General features: G+C 41.9%; 1 protein-coding gene and 1 long non-coding RNA gene across 4 annotated transcripts; one reads left to right on the top strand and one right to left on the bottom strand.

The window, feature by feature from the left end:
• Positions 1 to 1351: 1351 nt before the first annotated feature.
• LOC145447057 (hematopoietic prostaglandin D synthase-like) lies at positions 1352 to 11533 on the bottom strand. 2 transcript variants are annotated; one of them, XM_080325489.1, is made up of 4 exons: positions 8163 to 11533; positions 6167 to 6483; positions 2215 to 2414; positions 1352 to 2107 (listed from the first exon to the last, which is right to left on the bottom strand). In XM_080325489.1, exons 1-3 carry the CDS (start codon positions 8293 to 8295, stop codon positions 2250 to 2252), a joined length of 615 nt encoding a protein of 204 aa, XP_080181615.1. In that variant the 5' UTR covers positions 8296 to 11533; the 3' UTR covers positions 1352 to 2107; positions 2215 to 2249. The 2 variants fall into 2 exon arrangements, with proteins under 2 accessions (XP_080181615.1, XP_080181614.1); XM_080325488.1 differs by lacking the exon at positions 1352 to 2107 and having other exon boundaries at positions 2194 to 2414; positions 8163 to 11528.
• Positions 11534 to 13085: 1552 nt separating this feature from the next.
• On the top strand, positions 13086 to 14649 carry LOC145447058 (uncharacterized). Of its 2 annotated transcripts, none has more exons than XR_013917433.1 (4): positions 13086 to 13240; positions 13339 to 13483; positions 14354 to 14444; positions 14547 to 14649. It is a non-coding gene; the product is annotated as an uncharacterized LOC145447058 (long non-coding RNA). The 2 variants fall into 2 exon arrangements; XR_013917434.1 differs by having other exon boundaries at positions 13173 to 13240; positions 13323 to 13483.
• Positions 14650 to 17334: the final 2685 nt, after the last annotated feature.

Here is a 17334-nt window from a genome sequence, read left to right as displayed (position 1 = left end):
GGTTCACCTCCGTCCAAGATGAGATCCTGATCCCCTTCTTAAGTGTAGGAGGTTTATCTATAGACTTCTCGTATAAGCGTATGCTTAAGATGCTCAAGATTATAATCTAGCAGCGCGAATATCGATCCTAATAGACCACACCCAACTCAATGGGTAATCATTGTGCAATTTTGTGTACTTAATACAGCATTTCAAAGTATACATGTATGCAAGTTGTCTTGTCCGTCACGCTCAAATGCATATCAGTTGTTCGCGTTACATGTACATCATGCATTCATGTTATTGATAAGAAAAGAAAAACAATTATACCATACTGTACTGTATTGTGGGGAAGGTGTACACATTTTGCAATGTTGACCTCGAGGCAGCAATTCAGACTACACTGCGTAGGATTTGGACGCGACAACCCCATACGTCCCATTTCTATAACCGCAGGGATATCTAGATCGCCAACTCAAAACGGATCGCGGCCACTTTTCTAATTTCACAGAGGCCGCGGGCCGCAAGAATGCAATATTGAGACAAAAATGCCACATAGTTTAGCAACGACGTTTTTAAAACTTTACGCCAGTACAACGCGGTGCTCCTTAACGTTGGCGACTGTCATGTTACCACAAAAGAAGCAATACATTATAAAAAGAGTACAAGTAAAAAAAGAAATATCGTGATAATAAATTTCATTTTATTTTGAACTGTGAGGTGCTCACGATATCTGGCAATACGCTTCTCATCGACCAAGGCCGTCAGTGGTTCTCAAGCGGTGTGCCGTGACACACTAGTGTGCCAATTGGACTGCTTAGGGATGCCCTGAAAGAATGTAGTAAACAAGGTCGACGGCAAAAAATTAGGAATCAAAATTCTGAGTATGGTTCTACGGTTCTATTATTTTATCTGCTCATGGCGCACAATGTACAACGCATGGGATATCTCGATATCCATGGATGATCCCTGGACCCCTCTAGATATCCTTGGATGAACAGATATCGGAGAATGTTGGTATTGTTGGTATTGGATTGGCGCAACAGCACTCCGCTATATTCTCAGGCATGGCACTCGATGTGCTAGGGTGCCGGGAACCATTTCTTCCCTTTCAGAGGGTGCCGCGAGGTCAAAAAGGTTGAGAACCATTGGACTAAGGAATCAATATTGGGGCTGGCGAGACACATTACTATATAGCTGAAAGACTGTATCCTCCTAAAGCTTGATCTTGTGGGAAAAATCCCTAAGCAGTTTTATAAGCATCTTGGTCTTGGCAATGTCTGGGTCATTGAACGTCAAGACAATATGCCCATTCCTATAGGCTGATTCTCCCTCGATGGCATGTTGTTGGCAGTGTTGAAGTCGTTTCAGCTAGTGAGGAATAGTCGTGTTGGGCACAGGCGAAGAGCACATTTTGAAACAACAGCAACAACAACAACAACAACAACAACATCATATTGAAACTGACATGAATTTCAGCATTTCTAAATGCTTTTCTTATCCTTCTTTCGAAATCTCAAATCATAGCGCGGGACGCAAAATATGACCTCGCTGGGCCGCGTGTTGGAGACCCCTGCTATAACCGTAACAGAGTCATCCAAATTTATTGAGCATTCCCAAATTATGTGTGGATAGATTAATGCATTCATGTTGGAGTTTCAGGAGAATTGCAATCCAGGCTTTGGTTTCAGCAGTATGTGTTTGTACAACCATGGGACGCCGTGTAGACGGCACTGCATCCGCCTGTTGTCATATTCACTTAGTATAAGTTGCCAGAGGAAGTTTTGATTAAGTTTGTTTGCTAAATTCCACATTGACGCATGGCCTGTAACCGATACAATTTCCTATTAGCTGCTCCTATACAGCTTCTTGACTTCCGGCGCGACAGCGAAACGGGATTAACGGAAGTAGATTGACTGCAAACTTTGTTGATAGTCACTGACACCTCCTACGTTTTTTTGTTGGTGAAATTGCGATGGACTCGGTCATAGCTGTTACATTCGGCTCTAATTCGTGACCGTAAAACAAACTACTTCCAAAGAATGACAAAAAAAGTACTCGCTAGTAGGCCTATAGTACTTTCTTTCAGCGTGATAATATTTGCATGATTATTAATTCACAAGAGTGTCCTATATAATCTAGTGTGGCAATAGCGCTTATCGATGTTTCAGCTGTATCGTGCAAAGTTTACTTGACTGCATTATTCTAGTATAATTTTCAAATTCACAAGAGTGTACTATTTTCGATTGTTGAATAAAGATAGGAACAGTTCATCTTTGAGTTTTGGGACGAATTGCAATCCAGCCTTTGATTTCTGGAATGTTCATCACTTTTGCGACGAGCACTTTCAGTTTCGGGGTGTTATCGAGGATGTTCTTGTCAAGCGTCTCCAGGATATCAGCGACACAGGCCAATGACAAATCTGCCGTTGAGACCTGCGAGAAATAGTACGCCTATGAAACGTTTCTATAACATGAACATAATAAATGCTAATCAATTTTAATAATACAGTGATAATGCATATGCGTTGCTGTAAGATTCCTACGATTGGTCTAAGCTTAACACACTTATCTGCACAGTAATAAAGGTCCCATACGAATTAGATTGATGAAACGAACTGTTGTCGAAAATACTTGAAGTTGAAGTAGAAAACGGTAGGTCTGAACACTACTCAAGTAAGTGGTTTCAAACAGTATATCTGGCTTAACGGACGCATAAGTTTAGTAATTAATTAGAGGCGGCTATTAGTCAGTGTTGGGATCAAGTCACTACCTTCGAGTCACGAGTCATCTCGAGTCATTGCAGATTTTGACTCGAGTCAAGTCAAGTCAATCGATTTTCAAAGGTGACTCGAGTCAAGTCAAGTCACTCGTTTTTTGGAGGTGACTCGAGTCAAGTCGAGTCAAGTCAAGTCAAGTCACGAGTCAAGTCACAATTCAAGTCAAATTGAATTTTCGAAGTATTGGTGATGATTCAAAGTCATTACAATTTGCTAGCTGTGTCGAAGACAGATTATTTGATCATTTATCTTAAATTAAATAACGAATATCTAGTAGAATATACATGCAAACAGATGTTGTACCCCTCACGCACACGTAGAACTGCTAATAAAATACGTGAGTAACTGTACAGTGTACGTACGTAAGTACACTGTACAGCTACATGCTATACTGTCAGTTATTATCAGTCAAAATACAGGACCTAATACGAAGCTCCGAGAACTTGAAACAAATTGATATGGCACAATAGCCTACACTACCCATCTACACATCCGTGAGAATATAAACGCACAAATTGTATTTGTTCAATTTAAATCACACTACAGGGTTGGTAGAGGTGAGCACTGCGCAACTTAAGCATTGAGCAGTCCAAGAAACAGAGCCACATTGCTATTTATATCATCTTCTACTACTACTACGACAACGTAAGCTGTGATTGTTTAGTTTGCGGCTGATATATTTGTGATCTAACAATCGAGGATCGGGTATCGTACAATCAGTGAATGACTGGTTGCTCTCACAAGCTTCACCGGCGTATCTCGAACAATCCGAACATACACACGATACAATGATTTATTCGACACCGTTTACTTGATGACTTGAAATTGACTCGTACATTTTGATCCGAGTCACGAGTCAATGCACATTTTTGAAGCTCCGAGTCAAGTCAAGTCAAGTCATTTTTCCAAAGTGACTCGAGTCAAGTCAAGTCATACGAAAAAGTTTACTCGAGTCTGACTCGAGTCAAGTCATGACTCGAGTCATCCCAACACTGCTATTAGTTCGGAGCGGGTCGACAAATTCATTGGTCCTATACTTCGCTCCTGTTTTTAAAGCTCTGGTCCCACTCCGGACCAGGGTTGTAATGACTCGAGTTACGATTTTTTGGTGACTCGACTTGACTCGAGTCAATTTTTCATATGTGGTATGACTCAACGCATACCACGGTAGCCGAGTTCAGATATAGATACGATTGTTACATCACACCTTAGGGGCAACAAAGCAATTTTGCCGCACTTACTCGGTAATTTTATGAATAGGAGAGAGTAAATCATCGTTTCTTTATTGTACGCGGCTTTGAGAGAATAGACAGTGAAAGCTTGTAATGAGCGCTACCGGGGCATGCCCCGGCTATAGGCATTCGCAAAGCGAAAACAGGCCTACCAGGCCTACCATTTGAGAAAAAATCATCTTTGAACACCCCTAATGTTCATATCACTCGGTAAGACTATTCTTGAGTTTCTGGAGAGTGAGCGTCGGGCGGGTCACTTGTAATTTGGTACTTAGTTGAAGCGTGCTGTGATTTCGTGACCTCCGCAGAAAGTTGTTGCCACAAAAAAGATCGCTCAAAGGTACCTCAACAAATTAAATGAGAAAATTGGTCTTTGGTGAGATGTGCACGATTCCCAATTTGTATTCAGTCACGGGGCGCGATATATATTGCGTCTGCTCGTTATATTTGTACCGAGGGACCCAGATTGCAAAGTCGGGCCAGCATCCCGCACAGTCTTTGGCCAAGATTGAAACGCCGGCGATCTTTCTAGGATCGCACTTAGTGTTTGCTAAAGCTTAACTGCTTTGGTATGTCTTTTTCAGAGCTGGTCAGTAACGAAGTACTTCTACTTTTTCGAAGTACTCAAGTAATTTTCCTCTACTTTTGGTACTTACTCAAGTAGATCTGATTTTCGCTACCTCCACTTACACACTTTTCGCTATTTTCAGTTTGTCAAGTAGAAGTAGTTAAATCCTCCAATCAGGAGCTATCAACATTGAATTTTCATAAAAGTTGAGCAAAGCCCAGAATTTTCGTCGCGCTTCGCGCTCAGTGCATACGGAGTTACCAGTATGATTTCACGAAAGTATCGATGAATATAATTTAGGGAGCGGGTTGGCGTGGTTCCGTTCACAGCGCATTGTCGCCATTCACCCATATGAAATATTTCATCACAGTATATATGGCTCATCATAACGTTTGAAACTGATGTTTCGCAATCTAGCGTTTACTTATCATATCGTAATCTAGCAGTCCATGGCGTTTCCTAATCTGGAAAAGTGGACTGTAACTTTTTTAGTTTTAGAGCTGTTTTAGCATACAACCTTTGAAACTTTCTGGAGTAAAGACATGAAATACATTTTCCGTAGTAGTATTTATATTTCACTTTCAATTCTCAGTACCTGTACCATATACTTTGAGCTCTAATTAATACCAGTTCTTTTGTCTGGATAACATACATGTTGAAGTATGAAAGCAAGTGTGGTAATGCCTTCAATTTCCAGACATAAAGCTACACAGTATGGCATTTTTAAGATCCACCATATTTTTTATTCACGTTTACTAATTGCGCAAAGTGTCTACACCGTGTCGTATACAACTTCTCCGTATTGCTCTTCGACTAAACTACGCGCCTTATAATATGGGGGAGTGCGCCATACCATGATATTTTCTAAAACGTGCTGTTCGATTAAACATGGGTTTAGTATCTCATTTCCATATCAATACTATCATTTTCATCCCATGATGCAGACGAATACTTATGCTGTCGAAAATTGAATATTTCCTGCTCGGCATCTTTCGCATAGCTCAATTTGCATCTTTTGACAATCCATGCGAATGAATTACGATCGTTTTCACAACTACTTACTTACTTGAGCAGATTTAAAGTCAATCAATTCTATTTCTACTTCAAGTAGTTTCAGGTAGCTTATGGAAGAAGTACTTCTACTCGTACTTGAGTAGATTTTTTAGTCGCTACTTCTACTTCTACTTGAATAGCTTTCTTGGCTGCTTTGACCACCTCTGGTCTTTTTACGCCAACAAGCTGGGCCTAATAGTCCCGCAACCGCAGGCAGCACACACGAACACAGTTACATTCAATTCTGTACATCATGCGTATTTTTATATAGGCCTATTTTTCATTTTGATTTATCGAGAGGCGGGTAATCAACAATGAAAAAGCTACTGAAACTATATATCAGGTTGAATACATCTGCTCACCCCTGCTGGCTACGCCAGTGCCTTCGCCGTCTCCTATGGTCCGTACTACCAGTTTACTATACATATTTCCATGGTTATTGGTGTGACGAATAAAAGTCTCTCCATCTAAGTATAGTAAAAGTTAGCAAAACGTACTTGAGTACTTCAAAAAAGTACTTCACTACTACCACCTGTATAGTTTCCTCCAACTCACCTTTTCGCTGACAAAATATCCACAGTCGAGTCCGTAGTCTTCAAGCAGTTTCAGGCCCTCGGAAACGGGCCCTTCAAGAGCCTGGCGTACCGGTACTTTTTTCTTTTCCTCGTCCTCTTCATTGATGAACAGTGCCATGACGGTGTCCATCATGTGTTCGCTCAGAAATTCCGCCCGCGCCATTTCCAGACTGCCCTTGCCACAAAATCCGAATTCTCTTCCAAGATAGCGGGTAATTGCGCCACTTTGTGGTATTATGGTCGTTTTGCCTTTGTCGTCTGTGACTTCAAGTACCGGTAGCTGCCGGAACGGGAAATCTGAGATGCGAGCACAGTGAGAGTTAAAATATTATCGAATTTTAACATGGAATGGCAACGACCGATTTTGCAGCTTCGTTCCGCATCGCTGATGCACTAGTTCATTCATACACAAGATCCAGCGACTATATCAGGGCCGGCCAACCCGTGGCCCGCGGGCCACATGTGGCCCGCGAGAAGGTTTTGAGTGGCCCGCGAGGTAATTTCCGAAACTAGTAATATTATCAAAAATGGATTGCACAGATTGTGAACTTGCAAGGCCAACCAAAAATTTGATTAGTCTGGCTGCAACACTTGAGATGTGGTGACTAAAATATCAGTTCCGACGCATTGGCAGATCCATAAGCCAGTCACATTTCAGTAGATCTTTGTACAATACAATACAATTCTTTCTACAATAAAGCAGAATAATTTGCGATAGATTTATCAAAAGTAAAAATTTTCTACACGCTTCGCGCAACATGTTGTCACTCGATTTCTTTCTTTTAATATTGTTACCCCTTTGTGAAAATGAAAGAACGCCTAATATATCAGATTAAGTCTAACTATATTCGCGATTACGAGACAAAGTGTCGTTCAACATATGCAACCTTGCTTTTGCGCTCGCAGAAAGACCGTCGACTATGAAACCTAGGGTCGGTTGCATAGATCATGATCTGAAACGATCCGTCGATCTTTGGATCCGAGATTGACACTATAGCATGATCACGGCTCACTGATGCGGATCCAGTGGCGAGTCGATTGATCTGCGTTCGTTGACGCAAACTGACGCAAATGACGTCAGATAATCCGCCAAATATCAGCTGATGGCGAAGGCGGGAACGTTCTAGGCATCTTTCAAGGGGATCTTGCATGTGTAGATTGTATACGGTGTACAGCTCAAAATGGATTTATACCGATACGTTGACGTGTTAGGGACACTGCGGAGCCTGAGAGAAGATAGAATACCTAGGAGGATGATTGAAGACCGTTCGAATCCTCTGGAATACCTTGACGATGCAAAATTCGCGAAACGGTATAGGCTGTCCTAGTCATCAACTTTGGAGCTTCTGGAAATGGTGAAAGAGGAACTTTCATTTCCTAGCCGCCGCTGCCATGCCATTCCAACTCATTTCAGACTGCTGGTTGCCCTGCGTTTCTTTGCTTCCGGTCAATCTCAGCTCTCACTACTGATATCTTTTGCGGCATCAACAGCGAAGCACACCGCCGATCAAGTCCTTGAACCACCTATGCAGATGGATCAAATCTCGCCTATCAAATTTCGCCGATAACGGCCTGATCGTCATCTATACCACGGAACTCCGACGATCTGTTAAGCATGATCGGCGATCATGCTTCGATCGCGATCAGTGCAACCGACCCCTAGGCTCAAAATGATTGAGGCATGTTGGTCGAAGCTTTCGATATCGACATGTCCATTGTCCAGGCGTCGACTAGTCCAGTCCTTGCAGACTGAGCCCAGTGATATACAGCAGGTCCGCAATATAGTCAAGTGACAATATTATTGACCTATGGACTTCGAAAAATTTTCGCGCTTCGCGCGGCTAGTGGCCCGCGCAATAGTTCGTCAATCGAATGTGGCCCTTTGGCTGAAAAGGTTGGCCACCCCTGGACTATATGGTTACGTATAACGAAACAGCGTCTAGCCTGAGCAACCCTAACATTTCGGAATTTCTTACCTGCTTTTTTCGTTAACCATTCCTCTTGGGTGTACCTGATATCTTCGAATTCTTTACCAGACAACTTGAATAACCACCTAGCAATTTCTGCCCTTCCACGACTATTGAAGTAATACAACTTATAAGACGACATTTTACCGTCTACTACAGTTACAAGCTTTAATTAACTAAAGCAGAGTATACCGGCGAGTTACGACTTATGCAAGAGAGACTAATAAAACATAGACATTTTAGAAAGCATTGTAACGGTATCTTGAAGTATCGCATACGCTTTCTGAAAATTGATATCCGAAAATAAGCTCCTCTGACAACGCACCGTAAGTTATCTTGTGTGTCCACCATATACAGTGCGTACATACGAATAGTTGAGTGTACACTGTAGCCTACAGCAGTGCTCTTCAACCGGGGTTGTCGTACACCCTAGGGTGTACCAGAATTTGCAAAGGGTGTACCACTCGGATGGGGTGTACGGGGGTGTACCAGATCCGAATTACAAAGAGCCGATGGCTAGCTATCACAAAGGCAGGTTTATGGGTCAGTACAGGTTGACGCACAGGTTAATGAGCAATATGGTACGATGTTATCTCAAGTGTAATACTGTACACCGCTTGATTGTGATGTCATAAGCAAATATTTCTTCTATTCATTTAGCCGTCGGCAACAGACCAATGGTTTCGTTTGGTGTTGCATAGTACGCAGTTAACAAACATGTGTTCAGCTAATCATTTGTCTTTTACTGATTTTTGAGGAAACCGCCGCGATAGCTCAGACTTTTGGAATCTGTACTTCCTACCCGACGTTAATAAATACCGCAATGCACATAAATGAAGTGACGTAGCCAGCCAGGGTCGAAACAGCTTCCATGTTGAAATCGAAACCCTTTTGTTTTAAAATGCCGATTGTATGTCCAATATTTCGCCATACATTTGCAATTTGGTATTTTGTTATTAGTGATGTAGATTAGAGACAATAGACTGTGTATAGCGGCATACGATCTGAGGTTACTGACATCTCTTGCAGCCCATGTGCTACTATCGACGGTGTGTGGGGCAGTCCTGATACGCAGTAGGCTGGTGCGCCTGCTATCATCGCTGATCTGAATTACCGCTTCTGCAGCAGTAGCTTTACCTACTCTCTCCTCAATACTATTACATTTGGTTGATTATCGTTCGTAATGTCATGCTGTTTTGCTCTGACACGAAATAAATTCCAATTGCGTGGCGGGGGGCCTAACTGGCTGCGAATAGACTCTGTGACCAAATACTATTTTAATCAAATCCAAATTTTTTGACGGCAATAACTCCGCTTCTACTGGTCGGAATTGAACCAAATTTGATGAACATCGTTTTTATAGACAACATAATACTTTCATGGGGTGAACAGAAAATTTCAAATTTTTCGTTATTTATTTTTATATAATAAATAGAAACTTTGTTCTCCCGTTGCAAGGCGGCTACTGGTTGGAATTGAACCAAATTTGGTGTGTAGGCTCAAGTTAGGTAACCTAACAATTTTATCAAGTAGCCAGTACGATTTGAGAAAAAAAGTCATTTTTGAAGACTCCTAATGAACAGGGGTGTACGAGTTTTGAGCAAACGTTAAAAGGGTGTACCACCTCGAAAAAGGTTGAAGAGCACTGGCCTACAGTACATTGCGCACTGAGTGCTATCCGCAAATATTACAGTTACGGTTGATCGGTTGAAATTTATACTGAATTACTGCTCGGTGCAAACTGCGATACTGCTTCGCAGAGACCCTCGAGGCTGTTAAATTTCTCCTGTAGGCATACGCTGAATATCTGAATATGGATGATTTAAATTTGACAGAACGCTCATCGCAATTACTCCGACATTACCTAAATTCGAAAATGATTCAGTACGCTATATAAAACTTTGAAAAGGCGAATTCTTTCCTGCACAGCTGTCTAATATTCAGCAGCTGTCTTCATGTAACTCCTATTCCATCATTCCTGTAAATCTAGTGGATCGAAGTAGATAATGAAGATTTGAAAAGTACTCAAGTAAGTAGTTTCAATAATGAGATATGGTCGTCTAGACATCACATACTTTTAGCACCCTATCTAATGAGGCTACTTTAAAAATTGCGCGGCCATCTTCAAATCAAACGCAACACGACTAACACACCTACAAACCTGGTGCGATTTTCGAAAAGATTTTCAGTTATCTTGATACAGGGGTTATTTCACCCAGTCGTTATGACATTTACACTCGTGAATGTGATGGAAACACATCCCAAAACTATTTTTTCTACTCTGCAAAATTCAAAGTCTAAAAATTAAGTATTGTAAGTATTCAAAGAAGATTACCACTTGAGTAATTTGTGCGAATAGGTAAAAGCTACTTTCCGAAAAAGTAGAATTATTTCGCTTCTGTCCGCATCTGCTATGGGCTCGATTAACGTGTGTATATTACAGCTCCATAGCATTACAGTTCCATATGTTGGTGTTCCATAGCGAAATTGCAATTGCTTAAATTCTAAACATGGAGACGATATATGCTTCCATACGGTGCCGCGTGTCGCGTTGCAAATCGTGACTTCCATGCACCACAGTACGACAATACAGAAAAAAAGGCATGCAGGCATCTTCGTGTCGGCATTTAGTCACTTCATGTAAGTTTCTGCAGGAAGTGCTGCGATTGGGATTTGTTTACTAAACTCACAATATTGACATACACGGACGACAGCCCAAACACTTCCCAATTAGTTGCTTTAAAACAACCTGACGAATTCTGGGGCGTAATCGAGGAGAATCAAGGATGGTAGATTTACTCGAAACTTTATCACTGGCTAATTTTGTACTCAATTATTCACCACCAGTATACTGCGATAACACGTATATTTCGCTACAAATAAAAAGTAACAGTAAAACAAGTAAAACCACTCGTCCCATGTCAATAGTAAGCGGTGATAATAAGGTTGAAATAAGCATTTCCGAAGTTACCGCATTACTGCTGGCTAATGCTGCTAAGCTAGGTAATCGTGAAACTAAATTCTGAGGCGGTAGTACGGTGCGGTATTTCCTAGTGGTTTTGAGGATGTCATTCAATGAAAAGAAGGGAGAGTGAAAGGCCTGCACCAAAAAAATATGCTATTTTGCATGAGCACAAAACTAAATTGGGCAGAGAGAAATTTTAAAGTGGCCACTAGTCTTCGGTATTAAACAATAGGGTAGAGTGGGGCAAAACGCCTACCATAAGCGGGAAATGTCATAACATCCATCAAACTAATCAGTTGAATTTCGGGATTTGAGCGCGAGATATCGTCCCCACTGTAACACGATCATCTGAAAAGACCAAGTATAAAATATCATATGTAAAATTATCATTCATCTATGTCCAATTGTCCATCCATTTGACGTTTTGCTACATGGGGGGGGGGCAAAACGCCTCCTTTGGCTTTTTAACCCATGATTATACCCTACTAAATAGTAAATACCGCTTGCCACTCAGTAACCGATTACATTTCAATCTCAATAGAGACCTACGTGATTTTCCGCCTCATTATCAAGTAACGGGTCTTTTGGAAACAAATTTCATTCAGAAATACCAACTGATTATGATAATTAAAAAATTAAGTATTGTGCTTAGTGATGAGGATAGACTATATAGACAGATCGCTGAAGTGCAATTTTGTTATGAATGGCGTTCATCCGAGAGTGTGCTCCAGATGAACTGATAAATGACTACTAAATACATATTTACTGGACTTCTATGGATCGTGCGTTTTACCTCACTGGTTTGGTAGTGGTTTTATCCCTGAAGTCGCCAATGTTAATGAATCACTTAACGCAGGGGCGTCAAACTCAACTTACGTCGCGGGCCGGATTCAAACCTTGAAATCGCTCGCGGGCTTGACCAGTCAAATCGTCCCAATATGCTACCGCAAAATCTACTACACCCTTGCTTTTTCCTTGAATACTTTATTATCAATCCTATCCTACGGATCATAGGGTTATATTCTAGCAACACCTTTATTTGCAAACAACGAAAGTTTGGAAAAAATTCTAAGATTTGTCGGCTGAATTCAATTATTAACCGCTAAAACACTTACTAAAGACGGAATAAGTTGACAAATGTCTATGCTCCCTTTGTTTTTAGTCGTCATCTGGCGTTAAGTGTGCGTATACGTTGTGAGAAATACAACAGATGTATCTGTAAACATTAGAATTTGCTCCTTTAAATTTAAATCGCGATTAGGGTTTCTACATTTATCTTGAACCGTTGGAGTCAGAAGTGAGTGGTGCCAGTGGTGAGTCAGAAGGCAGTGGTGATACCAAATGTATCTTAATTATACTTTTTTGATACTATCATATTATTCATGCGACCTGGATATAACAGTTTGGATTTGGCTTTTTCGCTTCTGCGAATAACTACTTTTTCGTTCATTATTCCATAAAAATCTGAACTCAGTGACACGGAATATGAAGTCGGTGTCACCAATTTGTTTCTGATCGTGACTAATGACTATATAACACCGCTGTAGGATGATCATAATGTGGACTATGATCTTGACATATGCTGCCTAGTGGGAAGTATTTCTTAACGCAATGTGCTGGATAACACAGGCATACGTCAATCTACACAGGATTGCTTCGCGGGCCAGATGCGGCCCGCGGACCGCATGTTTGACACCCCTGACTTAACGGGTGGTTATTGGATAAATTCGCCTTCGTACTGTGGCCTATATCCAGCTACGCGGAGTGTAATCATAAATATGTCTGAAAAAATCTCTGTAGCATCCCTTCAATATGGCATTTCACTTGGTTGTAAATGCTCTCTCTTAATAAAAATTTGCCTGAAAGTCACAATTTCAGATAAAACGCATCTTGATCTCTTGCGGTGCTTCACACAACGAGCACGAGCACGACATACGGCGAGTAGTGAATCATACGAAATAAAACACCGAAACAGCACGCTATGTCGGATATATTCCGTCTTACTGTTTCTTAGGTTACGCATAAACCAAAACACCAGATGCTTCCTATTCGCGGTCTATATAAAGGTGGAGCATGAGGCCACGTTAACATTCATCGTCGATCGTATCAGCGAACGCAAAAGGTGAGTTTTTCGAATCTGACAATTCGGATGGGTTATCCTCGCTGCCGTTTCGTGTCACACAAGTACCCTACCCTAATAATAGTTCAACGAATTTCTAGATGAACGCCAAGTTGCTCCTTATCCTTCTCGTTATCGGTTTGGTGACATGCGAGTCGCACGCAGCTATCTGGAAGCGTCGCAGATATTACTGGCGGCCCCGTAGGCCCAGGATTTGGGGCAGACGCCGTTATCGCGGAGATGCAGGTAATTATTTTGTTTCATAAATCCCGCCTCAACTCACTGGAATATATGAACTAAAAAAATGCACCCCCCCCTCGACAACTCGAAATCAAACCCACGTAAAGTAAAAACTCCCTTCGGTCGAAAATAAGACAGAATCTACTCGGGTACCACCTGCAAGACCTTCGCGAACCACTAGTGGTACGCGTACCACAGGTTGGGAACCACTGCCATAGAGTGTGCTAACTCGATAGTGAAAGCGAATATAAACATTCGTTCTTTCTTTCAATGACCTGTCGATCGCCCTATTGGATGACTGATTGGATATTTTTTCGGAAAATTTGAGTATGCAGCGTGGCAATTTTCAATTATTTGTTCACAACTGAAATGCGTCGTCATCTCCGTCCTCCAAGCATTCCGGTTGTACAGGCGAAACTTGAAGATCTTAAATATTACCTTCATGTTATTTTCTATCTACCCCGTTGAACAAGGACATGCACTAAAATTTACACTATACCCCATCTAATCACACCCCACTTTACTGCGTATAGTCATGTTGGCCTGAGTGCTTGAACTTGGATTGAAGTAGACAACCAGTTTGTTCATACCCGACATATTCGAACTTCACACATCTATATGCATTGGAATTCTTACCTCTATTCACATCAATGCTCCAATTCAAAGCACATTGAGGCACGCCCCTATACCAAAACATGCAATAGTAACTCACGAGATTTGCACTGCGCCAGTCTTGACTTGGGCGGTTCCCCTTTTCCAATGCCACCAGCGACGATTAGAATTTAACTGATTCGAATCATCATTGTGATGAAATCTCGTAAGAAAACCTTTCAAGTAAATCTGCATCCTCACAAGCGTGCATTTTGAATTTTGTAGGAATAGAAATTGAAATGCCGGAAGAAGATCAAACTGGGTTGTTCCGAGATGACGTCGACATGGAATAATGCATCCAGCCGATTTTTAATGGGTAGGTTGAGACTGCTCTATGCCGTTTTGATTTCGAGTAACGAATAAATGTGCTTGACCAAACCAACATTAATTAACTCCTGTTTTCTTTGTTCTTATCCAGATGAAATCAGGACTATGACTTGGACGACGCGACCATTCGAGCTTGAATAATGTACCTGTTTTGCATATTCATGTTCTATAAAATAAAATTATGATGCTTGTAATCAATTTCGTTGTTACTGGTGTTGGATGAGCTCATTGTACCAGCAAGAGCTGGTGTCAGAATCGGAGTCTTCGGGTTTCCGAAATATAAAGACAACTCTCCAGTTTTGCTCACTGCCACTGTAGCGGTGTCAATTTCTTCTTCGCGCGTCTGTTATTTTTCGTGATATTCGTAATGTTTTTCAACCACCATGGCCATTTACACTATAGGCCGATATAAAGGGGGTAAGAAACGGCGACGCACCACCTCGATATCATAGAGATCGATTACAGCAGTGGTTCTTAACCTTTTTTCCTCCAGCGCCCCCGTTCAAAAAGTATCGTGCTCCAGCGCCCCCCAACCGCATATTGTAAGGAATGTAATAAAGACAATGAGTAAGAGGGAGGGCCGTAACAGCACTTCGTCAACCCCCCTAAAAACGATTGCCTTGCGCACCCATAGCGTGATAAACCAAACTTCTGAGGGCTTCGCCCCCAAGAACCCCGTAGCGTGATTTCGATGGTCAGCAAAGTTTGCGTGGCCTGGTCGCCCTAGGTACAAAATTTTTCTATAATGCATGAATGAATAGGTGGTAATTACATACATAATTCGCTATAAACTTTTTATCCTCTTAGCCCACGTAATCAGATTTACCAGTAGCGCTGAGTGAGCTGTTGTATTGGGAAGACAAAGGGCACGTAATTAATATTTAAACATATTCGGGCGTGCCCGTACGTACAATTAATTCGTTACCAGGGCCGTAACAGCACTTCGTCAGCCCCCCAAAAACGTTGGTCTTAGCCCCCCATCGGGTGATAAACCAAACTTCCGCTGGGCTTCGCCCCCAGACCCCCCTTCGGCTATCCGCTATTTGCTGATACTAGTCATCTACATTTGGTATCCATTTACTGAGTAAGTTATTCTCGCCTAGACGCGCGAAGCGCGAAAAATTTCAATAATTAATGATTGAATTGGTCAATACGACCGGGAAATGCATGTATATTGATATCAATTAATATCCTCTCTCTGGTCACGTATACAAATTTACCGGTAGAACTGAGTGATGTGTGATTGAAAAGGTAGGACCCCTCAATAATAATTATGCGTCTTCGGGCGTATACCCGTTGGCAGGAACGAAACGGCACTTCGTCAGGCCCCCCGAAAAACTTGGGTCTTGGGCTCCCATAGGGTGATCAACCGACCGCCCCCCATCACGTTGTTCGTTTTGCCACGAAATCAGCTGTACTGTTTAGCGAGCCAGTGCGAAACGCGAAAACTTTCGATAATCCATGATAAAATCGGTCAGTAAAATCGGGAAGGGCATATATATTACTATCAATTTTTTGTCCTCTCTGCTCATGATACCTGATTTACCTGATTTACCTAAGCTGCTCACGTGCGCAGTGCTGACACGGTCTCTGCGCACAGAAAATCTACGTTGCGCACAACAAATCCGAAGTTTTGACCTTTTTTTAGTCGTTACGCACTGTTGTCCAAGGGTCTGCGCAGTGAGTTTATTGAGTGTGCGCAGACTCGTCAAAACGTGGAGCGAACAATGTGAGGTGTCTTGGAAACTGTAGGGCCCGTAACTAATATTTAAACATATTCGGGCGGGCGAACCCGTTGGTATGACTTCGTTGCATGATGTTATTTCGTGACCTCCTGTCTGCAATATCAAAAAATATAGAATCGCCCAACAGGGATATCGCCCAACAGGAATATCTAGTTTTAGATATCCCTGTCGCCCAATCGTACTAAACTAAAAGACGCACACAATTTCAAATTGGTATTTCTTCAATGGCATATAATTTTTCCCTGCCAGATGGAATTCTTCTTCTGGGGTTCGGATTGCCAAGACAGGAACATTCGGTGCCAGTCATTTAGGCACCCATGGACAATTAAACCTATATGTCTTTTGTAGGCTATATATAACGAAGTTTTCGGTGTTAATTATCTGTGAATACTCATTACGGATATGTCCTACCACCACATCATCTACTGCGAAGCCATTTTTCTCCAGCGCCCCCTATACCGCCCCCCTGAGCCCAGCGCCCCCGCATATCGCCCCCTGAGCGTTTCCGCCCCCTTCAAAATCGCCAGCGCCCCTCGGGGGCGCTGGAGGCAAGGTTAAGAACCACTGATCTATAGACTTCTCGTATAATAGGCTTACCATACGTCCTCTTTTAAGAGGATTTGTCCTCTTTTTTGACTTTTTTGAAAGTGTCCTCGGAGGACGCCCTTTTGTCCTCTTTTTTGAGATTTTGTCCTCTTTTTTGAAAATTTAGGTCAGATTTAGAGGAAATTGCGAGTGATATGCCGCAAATTAGCGCAGAAGTGAAGCTCCGGCGGGTATTTCGGAGGGAAAAGTGGTGATTTCAGCTCTGAGCGAAAAGAAGACCTTTTTTTTTTTTAGACATCCACCTAGCAATGTGGAGTGAAAAACGTGTTTTTGAGCTCTGAGCGGAAGTGATGACCTTTTTTTTTTTTTTTTTTTAGTCAACCGATCATGAAGCGGGTGAAATTTACCTGTTTTTGAGAATTCTTCTCCAGTTTTGCTTGTCTGAAATTTCTGAAAAAGTGTCCTCTTTTTTCATTTCCGAAATATGGTAAGCCTATCGTATAAGCGTATGCTTAAGATGCTCAAGAATATAATCTAGGAGTGCGAATTGCGAACCTAATAGACCACACCCAACTCAATCGGTAATCA

The sequence above is a fragment of the Botryllus schlosseri genome, chromosome 9 (assembly GCF_051294905.1).
Source record: "Botryllus schlosseri isolate E-star chromosome 9, Bs_hap1, whole genome shotgun sequence".
NCBI lineage: Eukaryota > Metazoa > Chordata > Ascidiacea > Stolidobranchia > Styelidae > Botryllus > Botryllus schlosseri.
Note: the sequence above shows the minus strand (reverse complement) of the source record. Positions and strands in the feature narration are given on the sequence as shown.